Source organism: Anas acuta, chromosome 1 (assembly GCF_963932015.1).
Source record: "Anas acuta chromosome 1, bAnaAcu1.1, whole genome shotgun sequence".
Taxonomy (NCBI): Eukaryota; Metazoa; Chordata; class Aves; order Anseriformes; family Anatidae; genus Anas; species Anas acuta.
This window is the reverse complement of record NC_088979.1, coordinates 23,663,218-23,687,587: the sequence shown is the minus strand read 5'-3', so window position 1 is coordinate 23,687,587 and position 24,370 is coordinate 23,663,218. Positions and strand designations below refer to the sequence as shown.

Sequence of the window (24,370 nt, the reverse complement as noted above, 5' to 3'; positions counted from 1 at the left end):
GGATCCTTACAGAGAATTCTTCCATGCCATGGTTTGCTGCTGATCACGCTTGCTCACCACCATCACAAGCAAGTGAACTCAGGCAAAATACTAAGTAAATAAACAGTGCCAAAGTTTGTAGGATTTGAGCCACAACTCTTGTTTAGCAAAACAAGAAACTGAAATGAGTTTTTTCCAATATATGCAGTATATAGAGAAAGTGTGCTGGGATAAAGAGAAGATGTGAATGTCTCAATAGCTTGGTGGTTATGGGTCTCACCTAGGAGAAACAGGGTTCAACCCCTTCTCTAAAAATCTTTCAGTATTTAATAATAGAGCTATTTTGAGAATTTTATCTTCAGTTACTTTGATGGTCAGGCTAGTCTCCTGGGAGCTGAGGGACCACACATCAAATCCCATTTCTGAGTCATTTTAATCTGGATCTCACACATCCTGTTGGAAGTGTGTAGGCTAATGGGCATAACAGGCCATGCTGCTTCCTTGAGTACAGGTGTTGGACCAACACCCACTTGGGAAACTAACATAAAAAAAATCAAAGCTTGATCATTTCCAAAATTAAGAGATTGAGCAAATTGAGCCTCCAAGCTATATTTTCTTTTAGTCAACATGCCATGAGCCATAATGTGTGTATGTTTATGTATGTTTTGCATATTGCTCTATCTCACAGTATACCATCCTTTTCTGCCCAATTAAAGCAGTTGTCTTTCTTTCTATTGTCTATTTTTTTGCTAAAGGCGATTACGATGGCATAGTTTCCAAATCTCTCATCGTCTGAGCCACTCCATCGCATCACTTCACATCAGTAACCAGTCAGCAGGCCAGCTGAATCTACTGCAGAAATTTTCTCTTCTTCGTCTTACAGCCATCATGGAAAAGTACTCCATGTCAAACAAACATGGCTGGACCTGGTGAGTACCATCACTAATTGGAAAAGAGATATCATTAGGAGGAAATGTTTTTTTCCAATTCTATTATTTTGATCGAAGATTTAATTAATACAGTTCAGAGCAGCGATTGACTTTCACTAGAATTTGAAACTGTACCTTTTAATCTGTTGCTGCCTTGTGAGTCAGTGGCAGAAATAGATCCTGGAGATGTGACTTCATTCCTGTGCTCGAACAGAGTCAACCCCAGCCTCTAACAACACTCGAGTTCCAGAAAAATAAACAGGAGTAGGAGAGAGTGATTAAAAGGAGGAAGTGTTTACAATAAGTCTTCCCCAAAATTCATTTTGTGATTCAAAAAGAAACAGCTGCTGATAATATTTCTTGTATTTGATATTGTTTTGTTTGTGATTTAAAAGAAGTTAGAACAGTTACAGGAATTTTCTCTGCAGATTGAAAGATGCAACCTTTACCCTAGGTCTGGCCTTGCATTAACAGCAGCTCGCAGCTGTAAGAGCTGTAACACCTACCTGGTCACTCAGACAGTGGGGTCAAGGGCAGGTGGACATGAGTACCGGCAATGCAGCCCCTTTATATGCAACCAGCTACAGTAATCTGCATGTTTAATAGCATACTAACCCTCATGGGCCACATAGGCTGAGGTAGCCTGGAATGGAAACGGACATAGATAAAAAGATTGTAAGTATCTGGGAAATAACAAAAGGATAACAGAAAATTTCCCTAATACACAGATGCCGAGTCCAAAAATAATATGACTTGACATTTACATTGGGACTTTCACATTCAAAGCACTTCACCAAAATTCTTCTAAATCTGTTGTGGGCTAGATAAGACAAGATTACCTTCAGAAATGGAAAAATAGATACGAGGGGCTACTTGTGAGATCCACCTCACTAACATAAGGCATTCCAAAGAGTTATAAGTCTCATCTGAGCATGTCAGGTCTGCTGTCTTTGTGGTCAGTGACAGAAGGCAGGCAACTCCAAAGGCAATTTATTCTGTGCAAGACTTGAGATTTGGGTCACCCTTCAAAGGTGGGTGACCACGCTCCACAGTGAGTAGAGAAGCAGTCAGGACTGCTAAGTCTTTCTAAATCTCCTTCAAAGAGATAAAATTCAGTAAGATGAGCCTCCAGTTTGCAGTTCTCTTTCGGTGCAGTTCCCTCTGGCTAGCTGTCAGCATGTCTGTGCTGAAATGAGTCTCACCTTAAGCAACTCCAAACAGGCAGATTAGAATACAGCAAAATCTAGATCCTGCTGTTTGTACAGAGGTTTTCCCTCCTGACAAATATTTCTTCAGTTTGTATAATCAGTCTCTAAGGATTTATAAGCAGTGGGACTCTAAATAGCTGTAAATCTTTATGCTGTACTCCTTCAGTAGGTCATTTAATCCAAGTTTTATCTCCTTCCCACACAGAAGAGAAAATCTTTGTCATATTCAGGTCATATTCATCCTCTGTTGTTTTGAATTCCACTGTAGTCATGACTCCCACAGAGGGAATCCAGTTTCTTCCCATTTTCACCATCATTTAAAGAAGAAAGCAAGCTTAACAGCTTCACTTAAGTAACTTGACTAGAATTGACTGCATGACACCAGGGATGCAACTGGCACATAGGGATTTCTCACCATCATTCATTACTGTAAATTGTTAGGCAACAGAAATGCTAAATCACATAACTGATGGTATAAAAAATCATTGTACGTGTTAGAGGACTGAACTTCCTTTTCTTTCAGATATTCTCTCCAGTATGCTTTGCTGTGCAATTCCTTTGAATCCTTAATAAAGGAGGCCTTTTATAATGAGTCCATGGTTTAAACTGTGTTGTCTTCAGCTGAATGACAACGGCACATTAAATGTTTTTTCTTAGAGCAGATTGTCATGGTATATCTTGGAGACAGAGGCCATCTACCTGTAAAAGTTATCAAGAAATTCATCAGTTACACAGACTGTAAAGTGTCTGTATATTGCCCATTAAACATTATTTGACTATCTTTATTGAATAGGAGATGGTCCCAGTTACCAGTTTCTGCTCACGGTGTTACTCAAAAAGGTTCTGTAAATACTCCGATATTTTCATGTACTCTGTTCATATTAATTTTCAGGTCTGTGCCAAAGTTCATGAAGCGAATGAAAGTACCTGACTACAAGGACAAGAATGTCTTTGGTGTGCCCCTGATAGTTCATGTCCAGAGAACAGGACAGCCGCTTCCCCAGAGCATACAGCAAGCACTACGTTACTTACGGAGCAACTGTTTAGATCAGGTATGAACTTTACTCCAGGGACATGGTTGATTTTTCTGTAAAGACACACTAAGCAAACAATGGTGGACCTTTTTGTACCTAGCACCAGAATTGTTTGAAGGGTCTTTTATCTCATGTTGGGCCCAGATTTCCTCCAGTGATTTGATACCTGATGCCAATACTGATTGTTTGTCATTTGAAGACTTGTATTGAGCTAGTTAGTTGAATTCTTATAGACATAACAGTCTTGCTGATTCATACATAACAGCCTACTTCAAGGAATGGTGTGGGATCTTCCTGTCTATTGAGTCAGTCCTGAGAAGAATTCAGGATTCCCAGCTTCTACCCGTAAGCTTATGGTTAACTATCGCCACTAAGAGTTAAATGCAGTCACCATTTCACAAGATATAGTACAAAAAGTTTTATTTACTTAGCAAAGAAACAAAAGTCCAAGAACAGAGAGCAAACTCAGCAAAATATTCCAAGCATTCTGTTGACAAAGTCAGATGTATCCAGATAGAGTTGGGTCAGCAGGGGTTCAATGCCAAAGCCATTACGGTACGTTTCCTTTTATAGCGTTCCTATCTGCAACAAGCCAGTTGGGGAACCCGCATGCTCCAAGCATTTCAGGTGTTTTCATCCCTTTAATTATGAGCAGGGCTGTCATATTTTTTACTTTCTTCCCCTAAGGACGCTGAACAAAGAACTGGAAGAACCCCCTGGCTCACTGGGTTCATTTCTCTATTATTATTAACATCATGGCATATAACTGCTTCCATAAATGATTTTAGATAGTTGTAAGTTTGAAAGGGGGAAGCAGCATTTTATTCAGCAGGCTTTGTTGCTTTCGCAGCTCTGAACACACAGAAAGGGTTTAAGTGGTCAGTTCTGAATCTTTCAATTTCTGATCCATATTCTGGTTGCTATTCAAGCTATTGAAAGACCTTCAACATCATCAAGTCCAACCATCAATCTGCCTACTTAGTCCCATCACTAAACCATGTTCCTTACTGCTACCTCCACACATCTCTTAAATACCTCCAGGAACAGGGACATCACCACTTCTTCTGGGTGGACCATTCCCATGCTTGACTACCCTCTCCATGAATAAACTCTTCCTATATATTCTAAACCTCCCTTTGTGCAACTTGAGGCCATTTGCTCACATCCTATCACTTGGCACTTGAGAAGAGATCAACACCTACCTCACTGCAACCTCCTGGCAGGTAACTGTAGAGAGCGATGAGGTCTCCCCTCAGTTTCCTCTTCTGCAGACTAAACAACCCCAGTTCCCACTGCTGCTCCTCATAAGTCTTGTTTTCTAGTTCCTTCACCAGCTTCATTGCTCTTCCCTGCACAAGCAGGTCACTATTGTTCTCGTAGTGAGGAGCCCAAAACTGAACTCAGTATTCAAGGCACACTCTCATCAGTGCCACATACTGTGGACAATCACTTCCCTAGTCCTGCTGGCCACACTAGTTTTGGTGCTGGCCAGTATGCCACTGTCCTTCTTAGCCACCTGGGCACACTGATGGCTCATGTTTAGATGGCTGCCAACCAGCACTCCCAAGTCCTTTTCTACCAGACAACTTCCCAGCCATTCTTCTCCAAGCCTACACTTCTGCACAGGCTTGTTTTGACCCAAGCACAGATGCTGGCACTTGGCCTTGTTGAACATCTTGCAATTGGGCTTGGCCCATCAGTCCAGCCTATCCAGATCTCTCTGCAGAGCCTCCCTACCCTCAAGCAGATCAACAGTCCCACCTCACTTGGTATTGTCTGTACCTACTAAGGGTGCACTCAGTTCTGTGTTCCAGATTGTTGATAAAACTGTTAAGCAAAACTGGTCTCAATACCAAACCCTGAGGAATACCGCTAGTGACTGGCCACCAGCTGGATCGAACTCCATTTACTGTGACTCTGAGCCAGGCCCTCCCCAGCAAACTGTACTTCTATCCAAGCCATGAGCAGCCAATTTCTCCAGGAGAATACTGTGGGAAATGTCATAAAACACTTTACTAAAGTTGACGTAAACAACATCCATGGCCTTCCTCCATCTACTAGGCAGATCATCTTGTCACAGAAGATCAGGTTAGTCAGGCAGGACCTGCCTTTTATAAACACATGCTGGCTGCTTCTGATCACTCGATTGTTCTGTATGTGCCATGTGATGTTGGGTGACAGTCGTGTTCCCCAAAATGGAAGTCTGAAAATTAAATGTCTAGCAGCTGTGAAACACAGCTGTTTCCTTTTACAGTCGGGGAAAGACATAGGCCCTTCTTATCATTTTTCTCTGTTGACTGTACAGAGACCTTGTAGCGGTCAGACCTTGACAGCTAATTCCTTGGGTGTTGAAAGTGAGGTGAGATGAGTTGTACTAACTGTAATGTAGCGTGGGAATCAAGGGGTGGGAGGAATAACTTGTTGAAAATGTACTTATAGGGGTTGGAAGTGGAATATGCATAGAGACAATTAGAAAAAAATATATATTTTATAGCTAACATTCCTGGTAATCAATGGGGTAATCTGGGTTTGAGCTGGGAAACCCAGTGTAAGAAGAAAAGTTATGCTGCAAGCCTGGAATCAGTGATGCGATGGAGATGGAAGAGGAGAAAAGTGCCTAAGTATGAGGAAAGGAGATGGGGAGATAAAGACGGACTAGTCAGAAAAGTAGCAGAGCAATAGGAAGAAAGAGTAAGGAGAGGAGGAGAAAATAGGGAAGGGAGAGTAAAACCAAAGAGAAGGAAAAAAGCTCATAAGAGATTTGAGACAGTCAAAAGGAGTGTCCATGGGCAGTCTCAAACAAGTATCTGTGCCAAGAAGGAGGGCTTAGTTGCTGGGAAGCATCAGAGCTACACGAAGGGTCATTTCAGCTCAGCTTGAGTTTCAACTCAGGGTGGAATTGAGAAAATACCGAATAGACAGTGAAGAAGGAAAAGTACAGATCAGGATAATTTAAAATATCTTTCCACCAAAAACCTTTCTAGGCCAAAAAGCTCCAGGCAATACAGCTTCTCTGCTTTACAGTCACTTCCTTTGTTCCCATTTAATTCAAAGTCTCCTAATGCCCGGCCAGAGGTCTAAGCAGCATCCAGTCTTTCCAGCATCAATGTCCATTCTGTGCGTTGCAGAAGGCAGTCTAGAGTCCAGAAGAGGCATCAGAGCTTCTGCACTTAGTAAAGTTGAGGTTGCTTTACATCATTATAAGGTCTGGGTCCTGACACTGAAATGTCTGACATGTGAGGAGCATTACCTTTATTTGTGGACTATGTTATTCAGTTTCAGCTTCTGAAATAGAAACTGCTTTGCCTTTGTCAACTGCATCTTTATTTCCGCTATGCATCACAGGGCTGCTTGCAGGGTAGATGATCCACAGCATGTGGATAATAAAGAGATGGGCCAAACTAATCTCTGAAAAATCACTGGATTTATAGTCCCATTTTATTTAGAGAAAATCTGTAGTATCAGAAAACAGATCTAAAACATCTCTTTCTATCAAGCATAAAACTGTCCTCTTTCTATTAATTGTGAATTCACCCCACCCCCCCCCCCCCAAAAAAAAAAAAAAAAGAGTTCAGATAAATATAATGAAACAAAACAGAGATTGAGAGTAGCAAAACGATGTGCAGTAGCAGAGCAGGAGATTGTGCTGGTGAGATCTGATGTCTGACCTCTCACATCAGACTTAGCTGGAAGTTTTTAAAAGATTCTTTATACCAGCAAGGACTCTTTCCATCAAAATCAGTGAACTGAGCTTTTGCTCTCACCATTTATCTACCACATACCAAAACTGTATTATTTGGATAGAATTAGCATGTGTCCTTCTGTGTCTTCAGCACACATTTCTAAGAGGAAAAGGGATTTGAAAGGAAGAAGGGAAAGGGACAAACGAAAAGAGACAGATGCTCTTTCTTGTATTTCTTGTATTCTTTTGTCAAAACTAAGGAGAGCTTCACCTGTGAACAGAAATACAATATGCCAGCATGTACAAAGGGCAAGTTCCACTTCTGTAATTCCTAAATATGAATAATAAGTCATAGAAGAGAAGCAGCTCACTGCCACTGCTTGCAGTCTGGCATAGGAGCTCATCTCCGTATAGACAAATACATCCCCTCCCAGAGCTGCATAGTATGTGATTCATGTCATCTCTGTTACTAATGGACGAGTTAACAAAAGTCCTAAATATCTTACAATTGAAATGTTCTAGAGAGGCAGCTCAGGATGGAGGGCACATTTTGCTGCCTTTATACTTTTTTCTTGGTGTGCAGAAGGCTGAAGAGCAAGACAGTGGACACTGAAATGTGCCTTTTTATAGATCTTTCTCAACAGTTCACCTTTTCCCCTGCAAAACTGTGGGCAAACAGTGCTAACATTTCCCAAATGAAAGCCTGGAAACTCACTTGGGAATAGATAATGTGGTTGAGGCTCAGGAATTCACCCCAGGGGAATTCCATTTGTGAGAACTTCTGTGGCAGGGCAGCACTGCTGTGAAGGCACTCACAGGCCTCATTTTAAGAATTACCACTTCCTCTAGAATTGAAAGCAAACAAGATAAAAAAGTATCTTAGTGACACTGCACAAATAATCCCTCTGCGGCCTCTGCTTTCAAACTGGGGTTTACAGTGGAATCTGGGGGAAGCAGGGAGCAGGAAGGGGAAAAAATAGATTTGGTCTTGATTTGAAAGCTCTACCAGGACGTACTAATCTTTTGCCACAGCATTTATTACTTAGTCGAGCATAATGTTTTCTTGTTAGTCTTCAAAATATATACCCAAATAAACATGAGGAACCAGATTCTCAGCTGGAGTAAATCAGCAGACAGTCACCGAAGCCAAGCAAGCCACACTGATTTATATCAACTAAGCATCTTGCTTATACTGTTCAAGCAGCAGCATACTAACCACATGCACTCTGAACTCTCCGTCTACCATCTGATGAAGAGTTGCAGTGTGATTAACTCTTACTACCCCACCATCAGTTGTATACAAGACTGTAGGCAAGTCACGGCTGTGACATTTGCATGAGTTCCTCTTGCCCTTGCCTAGAAGTAAAATAAGCAAACATAGCTTTGGTCATAATCAAAACCTCCTGTAAAACGTGTTTGTTTTTTTCATATATATATATATTGTAAGTTACATTGTATTTATACCCAAATCCACATGGCACCTTTCTAGGTGGGTCTGTTTCGAAAATCTGGAGTGAAGTCCCGAATTCAGGCCCTGCGTCAGATGAATGAGAGCTCCCCAGAAAATGTCAGCTATGAAGACCAGTCAGCATATGATGTGGCAGACATGGTAAAGCAATTTTTCCGGGACTTGCCAGAACCTCTCCTCACAAGTAAACTGGGAGAGACTTTTCTACACATCTACCAATGTGAGTTGCAGTATTTTTATTCCTATAAACAACTCGAAGTTATTATAATCATAAATTGTAAAAAATTTTGATGTGTTAACACTGAGTGAGGTTCTTCCTGCTCACCTCCAAGATGTATAAAAGAACCTCTCTGTGCTCCACATCTATAGCTGAGAGATTTTCAGAACTGCCTAAAGGCTTCAGCATTAAAATACTAAGAACTTTAATGCAAAGACAGTGTTCAAACCTTAAGAAGCGTTGAAAATATTAACCTTACAATCAGAAAGATGCCAAAAGAACAGACAGGCCATAGATATAAACAGTGTGAATAGACTCCCATTTTTGTCACACTTCTTTAAATTGTGAGCCCATTTCATGTAGACCTCTAAATACAAGTTAGTCTTTCCAGCAAGAAGAGGTACTTGACCATGAGAACATGCAGCTGTGCAGTCCTCTTCGTTGCTGTGACTTGATTATTTGCCTTTTAATTATAGTCAATAAAATGTACATGGAAGCAACAAGCTACCTTCATTTACATCCTCAGCTTTTATGTAAAGATACCATAGAGAAAGCAAAAAGCCAAGGATTTCTTCTTTTCATCTCAGCATAAGCAGTCTTCAGCAAAACCTGAGACTCAAACGCATCAGAATGGTGAGAATCCATGTTAATCAGGAAACGACTGTGTATCTCTTGTCCAAACTGAGAAGTAAACAATGAAGAAAACACTGAAAAGCCAAAGGAATTAGAGATTTCCTGAGAATGTCCATTATGAAGGCCTATCAGTCATTACTCTGGGAGATACAAACAGGCGTACCCAGCCAGCCTAAGCCAAATAATTTGAAGTGCTAAAGAGATGTCTACTCTTTTCACTTGCAGATGTTTCAGCTGCTTTAACAATAGAAAGACATTTTAAACACTGTATTGTCCCAAGCTAAAGTATCTAAGTTACTTCTGTGCTTCCCTCTACTGTTAGAGCTGCCTGTGGTGCATAGTCACTAATTAATTTAACACCATGGTGTCTTTAAGCTGGTAGAGAAGTGCTGAGATCCTGCATGTGTGAGAGAGCACTGCAAATAAATTCAGTGGATTTTGTCATATGGAATGTTGTGGGACACACGTGACCTGAAATAGTTGGTCTCCAGTCTTGGAGCATCATTTTGCCCTCTTCTTTCCTGCTCACAGGTTGCAGGACATGTCTGCCTGCACATACATCAGTGAGCTTTTTCAGACAAGCAACAGAAAACCTTGGTGCTCACAAAATGGCAATCACAATCGTTTCCGTCAGTGAAGTGGCCAAGGAGAAGATCATCAGCTAGAAGGACATGTTTTACATGTCCTTGGAAACGAACCACCTTTAAACTATTGTGTGACAAAAATTGGAAGAGTCCTATCTTGGCGTAGGAGTGATACAGAAATACAGCAGATCTCAATGCCATCAGTGTTACTGGGTCCGTAGGAATCCCCATTTCCAAGTCCAGAGCCTGCCATTAGGATTCACAATGGCCAAGAGGCTGAACAGTGCAACATTGCTACCAGCCAACAAAAAATGCTGGAAAAAGGCGCCCGGACTGACTCTGTGACCCTATGTGGAGTTGCAGTGGGAAGTCTGAAGAAGTCTTTTTACACTAGTGGGAGTAAAAAGAAAGGCTAGGAAAGATATTCTTGAACTGCACAAGTGCTTAAAAGGATATTCGGAAATATTTGATCATGGGTCTGTTTAGAACAAGGTGGGAAAAGGAAAAAGTGGGCTTTTGTAGACACTGGAGAACAATGTTTGGATTAAAAACAAGTAGCAGTGTTTGTTTCCACTTGGACAACAACAAATATGTTTTTCTGTTTTAGATGGTACTGACAGAAGAATGTTGAAAATTACTGGGATACCAATTGTATTTCATAATGTCTGCAATTAAATAAGTCTGTAGCTGGGACTTTTTCTTCCCATTCATCCTGTTTAACAAATTATTAATGTGAGGTTAGAAGAGATTTTTTCCTCTCTTAGTTTGTTGGCAAGGGATTTCTGATTTTCTGGGAGTTACTGAACATCTTTTTCAGATATCCAGGACTTTTTTCATATACCCCAAATGGTTTGATTTCCTGTAAAACAGAGGAGTGGGGATGAGAAGATTAGTGTTGTAGTCTATGTGGCTTAGCACTGATGAAACTTTCTCCATTTTCCTAAAACCCTCCACCGCCTATTGTTTACAAACCTGTGGCTTGAAAGGTTGGCCAGTCTTCTCTATGTATGAGACCTGCCAGCACAGCAGGACAGATGGATGAGTACCAGGAGGGTATGTGGGATGAAGACAAGTTCCGTAGATTTAGCAAAGGCTCCTCTGACTTCTCAGAAAGACCTGGCCTTGCCGCGTCTTGAAAATCAAAAACATTGCACTGCGTTCATTTTGTCACTCACGTTTAAAAGCTTTTAAAATAAAGTGCTTGTGCAAGGCTAACAGGCAGAGCTTAAAAGCTGGCTGTTCCCTGTACTGTAATTCTGCTTTTGTTGTTCTTCTCTTTGATTATATTGAGTGTATGTATTACCCAGAGGAGGGCTCCAAATCCAAACTGAGAAAACGTACGGGAGTTTTAGATATGAATCTGTCTGAGATGCTATTTAAGCATATCCATTACTGCTTTCACGAAAGTGTCTTACAGCTTAGGGCACAAGCGTAAGTATTTTCCTGAAGCTTCTCTAAGACTTGTGAACTGTCTTCCCAAGGGACAAAATAAACCCGAAAAGTAACAATTAAGGATATGAGTAGGTGCTCCTTTCACAAATTTTAAATGAAGTTCAGACTTTTCTTGTGAAACACCTTTTGAAACAAGCAGAGGAATGCCATCAGCTGGCTAGGCAATCTGTGTGTGATGGAAGAGCAGACATCACAGCCTTCCAGCAGCCAGCTGGTCTTCGCCCCTTCATCCCCCGTCATCTGCCCCTTCAGAAAGCCATTCCCAAAGTGTGAATTCTTATTAACAGGATAGAGTTAACCCAGCTATCTCGGTGTTAGAGTCAACACAATTAGCCGGTTGTCTTCCAGGCTCTGTATTTGATCCTGCAATTAACCCTGCTGAATGTTGTTGCTTTTCCACAGACGTCCCCAAGGAGCAGAGGCTGCAGGCGGTGCAGGCTGCCATCATGCTGATGTCAGACGAGAACCGGGAGGTTTTGCAGACCCTGCTGTGCTTCCTGAGCGATGTCACCTCCGTGGAGGAGAATCAGATGACTCCTATGAACATAGCTGTTTGTCTGGCCCCTTCCCTCTTCCATCTCAACATCGTGAAGAAGGAAAGCTCTCCAAGGTAAGTTTCTTCTTAGCACTATAAATAGGCATGTCCTTAACACGAGAGGATGCTTCCAGTGTTTCTAAAGGCCTACAGGGTAACATTTTCCAAAGTGTCTGCTTTCCACGACACGATACGCAGGGCATGGCTTCAGCAAGAGGGGAAAGCCGATACTGCAGAGCCAGCAGCACACTTGCATATGCACAGAAGGTGTTTTCGCAAGCCCAGCAGGGTGTTTCTGTCTGTGCAGTGTGAATATGCAAGTGCTGGCTTTTCATGCAAAATTTCAATGACACACTAGTGAGTTTTGCATAAGTAATGTTGGCTTCTGAGAAGGAAAAGGGGCCGATTTTGCTCTGGTTGAAGTCAAGGACTAACCATGTTTTGCACAGTTTTCACATGTCCTTTTTCAGTGAATGTTACAAGGTGTAAAGCCGTATCCTTGATAGAGCCAGTGGGTGTTTGCAGAAATGAAGCGCGACGCTTGTTAAGGGAACACCAGGCACAGGCAGGACAAGTGTGGGACTGTAGAACAGGAAATCCTGATCCCACTTGTATCACAGAGTTTATTTCAGGCCGTGTTAAGGTGATGTGTAACATGATGAGTGTAGCTTAAGCAGGGCATAGGCCCCACTAAACATAAGTGGCCCCAGCTTGATGTCCCTTCTGAGATTTTTTCCGGCTTTTACCTTTGCTGCAGTAATATTTTAGATAAACATTTTTCTTTTAAAAAAGGCCCAGTGGTCTGAACAATCTTTGTGATAAACACGAGTTAAAGATAGACATTTCACTCTGGTGTTAAGAACATCCTGCAGCTATGTTTGCTTTCATATTAAAAAGATTCAGCTCTTTTTACCTGAGACACTGAATTCAATTACAGAGTAATACAGAAAAAATATGCAACAGGGAAGCCAGATCAGAAGGACCTCAGTGAAAACCTGGCAGCTACTCAGGGACTTGCTCACATGATAATGGAATGCAACAAACTTTTTGAGGTGAGTGAGAGACTCAAACAGCATTATTCATGGACACATAATGCAGTATCCTTTGAAGTATTTATGTTCATGCTTACATTTTCTATCTGCTATTAGCACGGAGATTGATGGTGCTTCACTTATTTGTAAACCTGCTCCATCTAAAATTTATTTATCTCATTTCTTTATGACTGTTCCCTACTAGCAGTTGAAGGTGCAACTATTAAAAATGCAGAGTAATTATCTGTGGCAGTTTTCAACCCAAATTACAGGATTAGGAAATTTTAGTTTAATTAAAATCAAAATCTGCTGTTTTAACATTTCATTTTATTATAAAGCTTATAGTGCCTCAATTAAGACTAATCCATCTCAAGAAGAATAGCTGATACATTTTTTTGTGTGTTATGCAATAAAGTTAAAATCACGCAGGGAGATGCAGCCATTCCTTGAGCTACTTTCACTGCAGGTATAGGAGAGGTAATGCTTATAACTCCCTTCCCCAAGAGCACAAAGCGGAGTGATGCAGTTGTATTGACATAGAGTTGATCAGTCTAATGTGGTTCTGCCTGAGTAGTGCTATTCTGCCCCATTGACTGTTCCATTATATTGCCTTGATTTCTCAGCTTGTGTAATAAGAAAAGGCAGAAATAGGTAACCATTTCCCTGATTGTCGGCTCGTTGCAATTGGATGCTAAGTGGTCCATCAGCCTAGAAAGCACTGCTTTAAGGAAAAGTTCTCAGCAGGAGTTTTTCCCTGTGTGCTTTTTCCCACTTTCGTGGCGCAGGTCCCACACGAGATGGTAACCCAGTCCCGAAACTCCTACATTGATGCAGAAGTGCATTCTCCCACCCTGGATGAACTTGGGAAACAAGTAGATGAGGAAGGAGGGAGCTACCAGACGTACCTTGAAAGTCTCATGCAGAATCTCCAGAAAGAAGCAAAAGAGAAATTCAAAGGATGGGTCACTTGTTCCAGTATGGAGAACACAGAACTCGCCTACAAAAAGGTAATTTGTGGAGACACGGAAGAGGCAGTAAACACACAAAAGTGAAATACACTCTACCTGTGGGACCCACTGGCTTGTTGCATGACTAAACCCTTCTGTCTGCTGATGCAGCTGATTTTTTAAAAGACCACTAAAACCCATTAAAAATGTAACGTAATAGTGATCCAAGTGGGAGATACCAGGACGAGGCACACAAAACAACCTAAGGTCTCAGAAAAATGGATGAAGTGATACAGCCAACAATGCAATTGGAGAGAGGGGTGGGAGTTAACATATAACATTACCGGGATAAGATTTTGACTGGAAGAGACAATTTCTGACTGTTGCCTGTTCTTTGCCAGCAGTTCAGAGCACACAGTCAGAAGAAAGGTATTAAAAAGCTCTTCAGACTACATATTGTCTTGTTCTTGTTTCCAGTGCATTTTTGATAACTGCAGCCTTTATTGAAATTTCTCAAGCTGCTCCAGTCTCGGTCACTCCTGCAGGGAAAGCCAGACGGCTGCAGACAGAAGATGCTGCAGGGTACCTGCAGGCCAAGGAAGGCCAGGAGTGCTCAGCCTGGAGAAGAGGAGGCTCAGGGGGATCTCATCCATGTCCCTAAATCCCTGAAGGGAGGGTGCAGAGAGGCCGGAGCCAGGCTCTGCTCAGTGGTACCCAGTGCCAGGACAAGAGGCCATGGGCACAGCCGGGCACCCAGGAGGCTCCCTCTGAGCACCAGGCAGCACTGCTGTGCTGGGCGGGTGACGGAGCCCTGGCACAGGCTGCCCAGAGAGGCTGTGGGGTCTCCTCCTTGGGGAGCTCCAAAAGCCGCCTGGACGTGGGCCTGGGCAGCCTGCTCTGGGTGTCCCTGCTTGGGCAGGGGGGGCACCAGGGGCCTCCAGGGGGCCCTGCCAGCCTCAACCCTTCTGTGGCTCTGTGATGCTGTGAAAGCCACTGGAAGGGGTGTGGGATCTAGGTGGTAGGGGGGACAGGAGTCATCATTTCCCCTGTTAAGTGCAATTCCTCTGTTAGGACAAAGAAATACAATTCTGATTTACAGTCAGCTTCTGTTCATGACTCCTCCAGGGAGACACTGCAGGAGGTTGAGGAGGCAGGGCTTAGGTGGGAGTAGGATGTGGGAGTGAGGAGGGAGTGAATGGGGCACAAGCATTGAATCAAGCACATGGGAGACTGTAGAGGGGACTGGGAGCAGCCTAAGTTTGGGGCAAGAAGACTGGAGAACTGACAGCTACGGGGAGGAGGAGTTATAACAACATAAAATAATTTAAAATGGGAGATGTGGCAGCTGGGTTTCTGGAGACAAAATCCTGTGTCTGTGAGAGGTGCTGGGGGGTTCTGGAGCACTTGAATTCATATGTGAAGATGCCAGGAAAGCAGGGCTTGCAAGACCCAGATAATTTGTTTGCTGCCTGAAAGACAACAACCCTGAAATTATGCAGAAATGTACGTGTGTAATTTAAGATACTCATCTTACACATAACCCAGCACTTTCCACTCCCCTTACTGCATGCTGTAGAGGTGTAACAGGAGCCATGAGCTAGTAAGATCTGGCAAAGAGTTTGTGTGTTCCTTCTTGGAAAGGTGCTTTCCCAATACATCCCTTGCAGCTATTTTGAGGAGGAAACATCTGTGTATCTGACACAGAAGTGAATCAACATGTTTTCTTCTCCTTCGAGTTCCGTTCTTCCACTAATTAGCCAGGCAGGCTGGCCCTCAGTCCCAGCCACTGCCCAAGGTGGTGGCTTCGTTTCAGACCAGTGTTTCAGTCTGTCCTTTCATCTGTTTTCAGTCCTACACGCACATATTCATTGCACTTCGGATGCTTGAGGTTGAAACAGCATCTGTCACACCACAGATAGTACAGCAGCTCTGCTGGCACAATGAGAACTGGTCCAGATACACGTGGCTGTGAGAGCAGAAGTATGGTTATCACTTCATTTTCCATCCGGGACTAGTGTGCAGATGTTTTCACATGCAGAAGAGAAGCAGCAATAGCAATAATAGCGATGATTAGCAGGGAAATTTGCATGCTCTTAAGCTTCATCTTAAGCTCAAGTGGGATACCCATATCAAGATTTTGTCCTGTTACTCTCTGCTGAATATTTGCATATAAATCATGGGGTTTTATGCTCTTTATGCTTGCTTTACTCCAGGTTGGGGATGGGAACCCCCTGAGGCTTTGGAAGGCGTCAGTGGAAGTGGAGGCCCCCCCGTCAGTTGTCCTGAACCGAGTGCTGAGAGAACGGCACCTCTGGGATGAGGACTTCTTGCAGTGGAAGGTGGTTGAGAGCCTCGACAAGCAGACAGAAGTTTACCAGTATGTTTTGAACAGCATGGCTCCTCATCCTGTCCGGGATTTTGTTGTCCTAAGGTAAGCTAAGGGCACTTCTCCAGTACCTTTGCTTCCTGCACTGCGGACAAGGAAGATCTGTTCTTATCTCACCTCAGCCTTAGCATCTGTAAATTGTGCGTTGAGAACTCTACTTCTGGGCAGCAGCATTTATTTGAAATTAAAATTGTACACCTAGAGCATGGTGACCTTTTCTCTGATGTAATTTGAGCAGCACATACTCCTGAGGCCATAAATATCATTTATTCCTTAGAACAGATGCCTGATAATAGCTGCTGTTCTCTTAGCTTTGTTTGTTGTCAAAACAGTGCAAACAGAACCCAATTGTTTTTTACCCTGCTTCTGCTGTTCTCTGGAGACTGTTTGATGTTTAAGAGCCAAATGTTCAGTGAAGAAGATAGCGATGCTTTTAAGCAGAGCTTCTTATATGGTCCCTATATAAGTTGTTATTTTAGATTTGAGGTTGAAGACTTTGTAGCCCAAGAAATGCTAACCCATAAAAATCACAGCGTGGAAATGAACAGAAGAGTAGATTTGTGTTCTGAGCCTTTTCCAGGGGATGAGATCTCTCAAAGAAAAGTATCACAATATATCAATATTCCAAATTCAGACCCAGTTCTGCCCCTATGTGCACATACTGAGCAGACCAAAAAAATTCCTCTCATGTACATCCTGCCTTTGAAATCCTGGCCCCTTGCTTGCTAGGGGCTATTGTGGAGCTGCTGACATATTTCACTTGCAGGGTCAGTCCTACAGTTACTTATTTCAGGATAATTTTGTGCTTTCCCATTCTTGGTCACTGCTTTCTTTGACTGAAATGATGTGCCAGACAAATACTAAGCAGTTTTGACAATGGAAATAGTCCAGTGAGTCAGAATTACATTAGAGGGAACAAAGATTGAAGGAAAAAGATGAACCCAATAAAATATAATTTCAATAGTACATCCCTTTTATGAACTTCAGCATTCTCTTCAAGAATGATGACATGCAGATATTGTTGGAATAAGGGAAGAATTATTGGAACTCTTAGATGAAGATTTTTAAAAAATTTCTATAAGTCTTCACAATGAGAAAAATAGTCTTTCCATTGCTCTATCTCTTCTGCCTTCCTACAGAATATTGGGCTACATTAATTTTATAATTAATTTTCTTAAATAATATTATCAATTTGTACAAGTGATAAATTTGGCCCTCTGCGCAGCACCCAGAAGATTGTCAGGGAGCGGCAGGGAGGTTTTGATGACCATAATTCTATCCTCTTATTTGCCACTTAATTCACTATTAGGTTTCATGGTGTTTTATGTTCTTTAAAGACCTGCTGTGCAGTCCTATCAGTTAAAGGAAAATCTTGCCATCAAGTCCTCATTCTTTTCACTAACCCAGGCAGAATGACCCCCAAGGACTGAAATATATATCATAAAACAGAATCCTGGTGGGTTTCTAAGGGCTGGAAACAGCCGTCAGGCAGATCTGACACTTTCTGTTGTTTATCTCTTTTGATTTATATCATTATGTCTAGAACAAGGTTAGCCAGTGATATCGCGGTCAATTTGATACATTATGATTGGTGGGAAGCGCACAGTGAAATTATAATTCACCTCTGGGGACACGAATACGTATATTTTAAAGGACTGCCTTCTCCCCTTCCCAGTCAAACTGGTGGTTGTGAAAAGATAAAAATGTAGTTCTTCGGTTTCTAATGCAGCAGTCATAATGAGAAGACTGGGCTCCCTTGAGGAGACTATACGGGTAAAAGTACAGGGCCAGTGTTTCATATGCCAGGGATCTGAAGCAGCTCTCAGCTGCCCTGCACGTACATCACTTTTCATTAAAGGTTCCTCAGGTGTTTAGTGTTAGTCAAGCATTACAGCACATCTGTATGTTAGATGTTGTACCCATTTTTATTACGGTAAGATATTTATAGGGAAGTACAGCAACCAGCTTAAAACCATATAACTGAGAGTAGGAAGTCTTCTTAAATCTCACATCTTTTTCTACTTCAGAAATGGTGCAACTAAGTGTCATGTAGTTACCAAAATAATGTGGTCACAGCTAAGCACGGTGCAGGCAGTGGCTCAGCATCTCACTGGAGATGTCTCCCCATGTACTGCATCTCCTAAGATAGCTCGTCATTTTTATTAAGGCACATACACATGCAAAACCTTCTGAAATCAGTCTCTTCCTACATTTTCTTGAATAACAGCTCAATTTCATATAAAAAACGCAGAATGGTAAAGCATCTGCTGAAGAACAAATTTCATCAGTCCTTAAAAGCAGCTTACCTGCTTCCCAAGGTGCCATAATCCCCATCTCACACAGTCCGTGGCAAGGTGATGCACATCATGCAGTACAGTGGAAATTTCTTATTTCTTCCCACAGCATGGGAAAAGAATATAATCTTGTGAGATCCCAGGCAGACGAGAAAGATGTGAGATACCAGAAAATGGAGAGAATGCTAACAGAACAGGAAAAATATGTTAAGTATTAAAGTCTAGATCTCTTGAACCTGTGAAAAACATCTGTACAGTCTGTCAGAGAGGCTAGAAACCTGGGAGAGGGAAAAAATGAAACAAGTGACAGTGCTCAAAATAAAAATACATCTTAACAGGCCAGCCCTTAAACCTGACTGCTTGAGGGAAGAAACACACTGGTAATAAGGAAACAACTACCTATAATTGGCTGACAAATGCGGTGACACGTTCATGAAATTTTACAGTTATAGTACTTTTTCCTGTGTAAAATTTCCTCAGTAGTTGTGTAAAGTTGGTGAAAGAAAATGTGCTTTTGTGCTCCAGAAAATGCCCCTTTCCTCCTGAAATGGAAGAGAGCATTCAGCACAGATCCTGGAAGGAGGGGTAGAAAAATACCATTTTTTCAGGGCCTGCAAAAATGTGTTGGTTCTTGCTGTGTGGCATTGGAAAGGAGAAGCTTTCCAACGAGATGTCTCTTTTTGGAGTAACAGTGAGGAGGAGGGAAGCAAATGGATGATGCCTTTGGGTGTGCCTGGGTGATCCGTCCCTCTCTATGGGGTAGTTGGCAAGGATTTGGGTTCAGATGTTTGCTTCATAGCAAACCAAAGCCTACCTAAGGAAAGGAAGCGTCAACTTTGCTGTCATTCCTAAGCAAGTTAACATAAAATTTCAGCCTTTGGCTAGTTCAACAAATTAGCCATGGTAAGAATATTTTGCCAGTGCTGCTCAGAGTGTGGAGAGGCAAATGACAACCGTGTAATTGTCACCAGCCACCTCGGGAGACTTTCCTCAGCTGCTGTGCATCAGTGGATATTAGCAGCAGAACATCCTGCTAAAATGTGCTGCCTTTATACTTATCATCACCAAGAGTATTGCACGTTAGCGCCATTGATTGAATAAATGCACATCATTAAATTTGGATGTCCTCAAAACATGTCCTAGGAGTTTCAGGAGACAGTGTTGGTAGCAGTGAGGATTTCTGCTGTGCTAAACTGTATTTGCTGCTCTATGACAGTCTGCATGGGTTCAGTGCAACATTTCAGCCTTTGCTGGATGGCTTGTGCTCACTTTATGGCCTTCCCAAAACTTAGGAAAATGGGCTATTTCCTACCCAAATGCTAATAACGTTGATGGAGTGATGCTGTATCCCAGCCACTACTGCGCTGCACGTCATATGAATTTCCAGTCCTGCAGTAATTCAATTTGTTTGGAATCAGGGTGGATTAACATTTAGCAAGTCAGATACATGGGCAGAGTGACTGCCTGTCCATCTGCAGAAAGCAAAAGGCTGTGTCATGCCCTCTAACACATGATGGTTACAAAATCCCTGTGAGGACAAGCACAATTTCTCCACCTGGAGCCAGCAGCAATGTCAGTGAGTGGCTGTTCCACATCAGGCTCGGATTCCCAGCTTGGTGGCGGGCAGCAGAATCAGGTGCACATCGCCTTTCAGGAAAACAATGTGAATAGCACTGATTGCAAGTATCCTAACCTCTGAGCATTTCTCATTAAAATTATGGTACCCACCATTAAAATTAATACATTTCCAGGAGGGAAATCTAACAACTGAGCTTGACAGATGTCTGTGGCCTGTCTTGAGCAACAATCCTAACAAACTTGGCACACAAAACTCCTCCAGGGACACCTAGGACATCACAGGCATCACCTCCATAAGCAAAGTCAGTTAACGTGCCTCTGAGAACTGCTCAGTCTCCCACCTTGTGGGAAAATGGACACCTTGTGTGGGTTTCATGGCTACCTATCTCTGAAAATTGCCCACCTCAGTCTTGTCCAATCTACACCATGTTTGTGTGCCAACACTGTATTTTAACTTAAATATGTGTCTTCTCCCACTATTGTGTTTTCCCCTGCTTATATTTATATATAATAGTCTCTCATTGGTGTTCTGAGACGTAGCTCTTTGGCCTTACAGGGACAAGCAGAAAAACGAACTGTAACTTTAACTCTGGTTCTTACTTGTATGCCCAAAAGCCTACTTACTAGAGCAATTTCATCCTGAATGTGTTGCTGCAGGACATGGAGGACGGATTTGCCAAAGGGAATGTGCATGCTGGTTGCCATCTCTGTGGAGCACGAAGAGGCTCCTCCTATGGGAGCCGTGCGAGCCATCGTGATGGACTCTCAGTACTTGATAGAGCCATGTGGCTCAGGAAAAGCCAGGCTGACCCATATCTGCAGGATTGACCTGAAGTAAGTATCCTGCCTGCAAAAAGCAGATGTCCATTCAGCAGGGCAAATAAACACCAGCTCAAAGAGGGGAGGTGCAGGGAACAGAGGGCATGGCTAACATAGCTTTGCTGCTTTGGAGTCCTCTTGTGGTCTTTTGTGTCCACCAAGCTCATTTCTGTGTTCAGCATCTACTGTCGTTATAATGTGATCATAGAAATAAAATCTGGTTGTTTGATTACTGCAAAGGAGCACTGCAGAGTACGCTTACAATGACAAGTATTCAAATTCCCCAACACCACCACAGGCAGCAGGGAGTAGGGGGCATGGCAAGCCCACTCCTGTGGAGCATAGTTCGTGAGTATTTGAATTTCTCAATAACTGTGTCTTTCCATTTCTTCAGAGGACATTCCCCAGAGTGGTACAACAAAGGCTTTGGACATCTGTGTGCAGCAGAAGTTGCCAGGATCAGAAACTCATTTCAGCCTCTGATTGCCGAGGGACCAGAAACAAAAATCTGAGGAAGTGTTCCTGGAAATGTGGACATGTAAATCAGGGTATGGCCAGAGAACAGGAAGACAGAAAGCAAAGACCTTATTTAAGTTACAGAAGGCTGACCAGACCTGGGTCTGTACAAAGGAGAAAAAGGAATTTTATAGGAAAGTTCTTTTATTCTGGAGACTTCTCCCACATCCCTTCTGTATTAATTTCAGTTATTGAAGTAGATCTTTCCTCAAAGAGCTTTTATCTTTATTACTTTGAAATCAGACTATTGCCATTACTTGTGTGTTACATAACTCTGGTATTTAAAGGCTTCTGAGAAGCGTATTTTAATTGTAAATAAATTATGTACAGTATGTATATATTTATCTATATTATATCTATATATAAGTATATGTATAAATTAATTATTTTGTATATAACTCAGTGCTTTGTAGAGGAAATCACTTGCATCAGTTGGACCTTAAATGAATCCATCACTTGTTTCTTAGTGTGTCACTGCTACATAAGCTGTTTGCTATTATCACAGGGCTACCAGACATAATCCGTGTGATAACAGAAACGTCTGTTCTCGAATTTGTTTTGTGTTTGTGTGCTACGAGAAGGTACCTAGAAATAGATGTAGGAGGAATTAAAAGAGCTAAGGAGGAGAGAGGTTGTTGCATGTTTAAAAATAATGAGGAGAGGATCCGTTTCACCAAATAAAATATGTGGAAATGTAACTGAGATAGACATTTTGAAGGCTGTTTATATTCAGCTGCAGAAAGCCTGTGACTGTTAGCACAAGATATCATCGAAAACTTTCCTATTGCCTTAATTAATGGTGTATCTGCCACTAGAGAACCTCACTATTTGCTGTGTTCAAAGTATCTGCTTTTTCTTAAAAAGTACAAGATAACGCCATGTGTACTGAGGTGTCTGAAATCAGACTGCTAAGTTACTAAGCTGTAAATCTTTTGTTTAGCATTTTGTCTAGGCTCTGAGTAAGCGTTTCTGTCTTGTTCTTTCCTTCTTCCATAGAGACGGCTAATTATTAAGAAGCTCCAAAGCAGATTTTCCACATCCAATGGACACAAAGATGTGCAGATGAATAAATACCATGCCTTTTAATACTCATACTATAAAAGTAACTGAACTTTTTAAAGCTTTTAAACACATCTCAGAGATTTAAAAGATTAAATGCAGGATATGCTAGGGAAAATCGCTTTTATAGTAACAGCAAGCATTTTTGTATTATATTGCACTGATCTGCATGATCCTGCCTCTGTATGCATTGGTCGGAGCAGGATCAGCCCTGACTATGAGGAGTAGGAGCCATTTAAGCCTGTTATATCATTTCATTTTCAGGGACCTATTATTTTGCTAATGGAAGAATGCTTTAAAAGTAATAATAAGGATTTGTTGATGTTACCATTGAGGCAGGGTTCTCTTTTTTTTTTAACTAACCTAAGACCAAAAGTGATATTACATCTATGATTCAATAAGAATGTACAAGCCTGTTAATACTGTTCTTCATTAATCGCATGTGTTCACTTTGACTTTATTTATTGCTGCATAAACCAGCCAAGTCATTCATAGCCAGTGTTTTAGCTCAGTCCTTCCAACAAAATCCACTGAAGAGTTAGTATGAGGTCAATTAAACGTGGGAGATGTTTCCTACATATGAAGCTACAGTCTTGCACCCTGATCCAGTAAATGGTGAAGTCTTCCCGTGCAGTGGCTCTGCCAGTGCTTTGAATCTGCCCCGAGAAGAGGAGCTGTGGGTGGACTATTGCTGCTAAAGCACAGCCCAACGCACCATCGTGCACATACATGAGGGCTGTGCTGGTGGGGAAGACCCCCATCATCTGAGGAAGAGAGCCCATAGGAGCTTGGGGTAGACCGGGGCAGGGTGACCCAGCACGGTGCCACCGTAGAGCAGCAAGACCCTGAAAAAGTTACTGTCATCTCCCCCCCCATGAGCTGCTCCTCTCTTTCTCTCTGTCTCACCTGTGTTTCGTTGTGCGACTCATAGGATCAGGGAGGCAGGCTGGCTGTGAGCTCCTGTGTTGAGTTTATGGCCAACATTAGATGCAACATACAACCATCGGGTGGTTTAAAGTATTAAGAGACAGTGAGTGCTCACACCCTACGTGCCCATAATGAGGTCCGGGTGCTCCCCAGGTGGCAGACCACCACCACTGCCCATATCTCACCTTCCTGGGAGTGAACAGTGGCTCTCGGGGTGCCGGGTCAAGGCCAGTCCCCCACTGCCATTGGAACCACAATCCCAAGACGCCTCTTCCCAGTAATGCCTGTAGCCGTGGCAGCAGGCTTCATGACGGCTGTTTTCCAAAACAGGAGCAATTAGAGCACTGCCGCTACATTAGTTTGCATAAATGAATACAATAGTGCCTCAGTATTAATGGACAGAGATTCTCTGGCATTGGGAATGGCAATTGTCTGACACTAAGCAATTTCTTAAGGAAATGAAGGGAAAACCCGGACAGTGGTTTTACCCTGTCTGAAAACTCAGCTGGAAAGGCCCCTCTGCCACCTGCTACAGTTAGCAAGGTAGGTTTGTCCTCCTACCACTGCAAAAGCTCTGTCGTGTGCTTCCAGCATCTCTAAGCCATGTATCAATGAAATACATTTTCATTAAAATGCGCATTATGCCATGTCTACCATTCAGCTACCACAGTATTTTTTATTGTTATGTTGCCATTGAGAATACATTATGATGATTACATTTTTAAATGTTATATTCATATCAATACCTCATATTTTTACCTCATCCGTTGGTATCAGTCATTAGTTGTAAATAAATAATTGCAGAGTTGAATAAATTTGCATACACTAAAGAATCAAATTTCCTTTATGTGTTTATTTCATCCGCTGGCTAAGGACCCAAACACGGTACACTTAAGCTGTTCCTTCCTTTATTACCACCTGCTGTACACTAATCTGATCTGAAATGAGACTTCAATAACTCTTTTAGGCTCAAAATGATATTTTTATCTATTATGATTATCCTATATTGTCCCAAAGTATCCCAGAACTTCATGGCAAAGATATGTAAGGGGAAAGTATTTTCCAAAGAAGCCATTAGGTTGGGATGGCTGC

At 42.2% G+C, this 24,370-nt stretch overlaps 1 protein-coding gene across 11 annotated transcripts in view; it reads left to right on the top strand.

Moving 5' to 3' along the window:
* Positions 1 to 24,116, top strand: part of STARD13 (StAR related lipid transfer domain containing 13) — a 294,539-nt gene extending 270,423 nt beyond the window's left edge. For all 11 annotated transcript variants that reach the window (XM_068672945.1, XM_068672941.1, XM_068672944.1 and 8 more), the window contains 9 exons: positions 735 to 908; positions 3,009 to 3,168; positions 8,322 to 8,520; positions 11,589 to 11,796; positions 12,659 to 12,773; positions 13,538 to 13,759; positions 15,913 to 16,130; positions 20,615 to 20,791; positions 21,171 to 24,116. In XM_068672945.1, the coding sequence (XP_068529046.1) occupies positions 735 to 908; positions 3,009 to 3,168; positions 8,322 to 8,520; positions 11,589 to 11,796; positions 12,659 to 12,773; positions 13,538 to 13,759; positions 15,913 to 16,130; positions 20,615 to 20,791; positions 21,171 to 21,288 (1,591 nt within the window). In that variant the 3' untranslated portion in view covers positions 21,289 to 24,116. The remainder of the gene's footprint in view (positions 1 to 734; positions 909 to 3,008; positions 3,169 to 8,321; positions 8,521 to 11,588; positions 11,797 to 12,658; positions 12,774 to 13,537; positions 13,760 to 15,912; positions 16,131 to 20,614; positions 20,792 to 21,170) is intronic.
* The last annotated feature ends 254 nt before the right edge of the window (positions 24,117 to 24,370 follow it).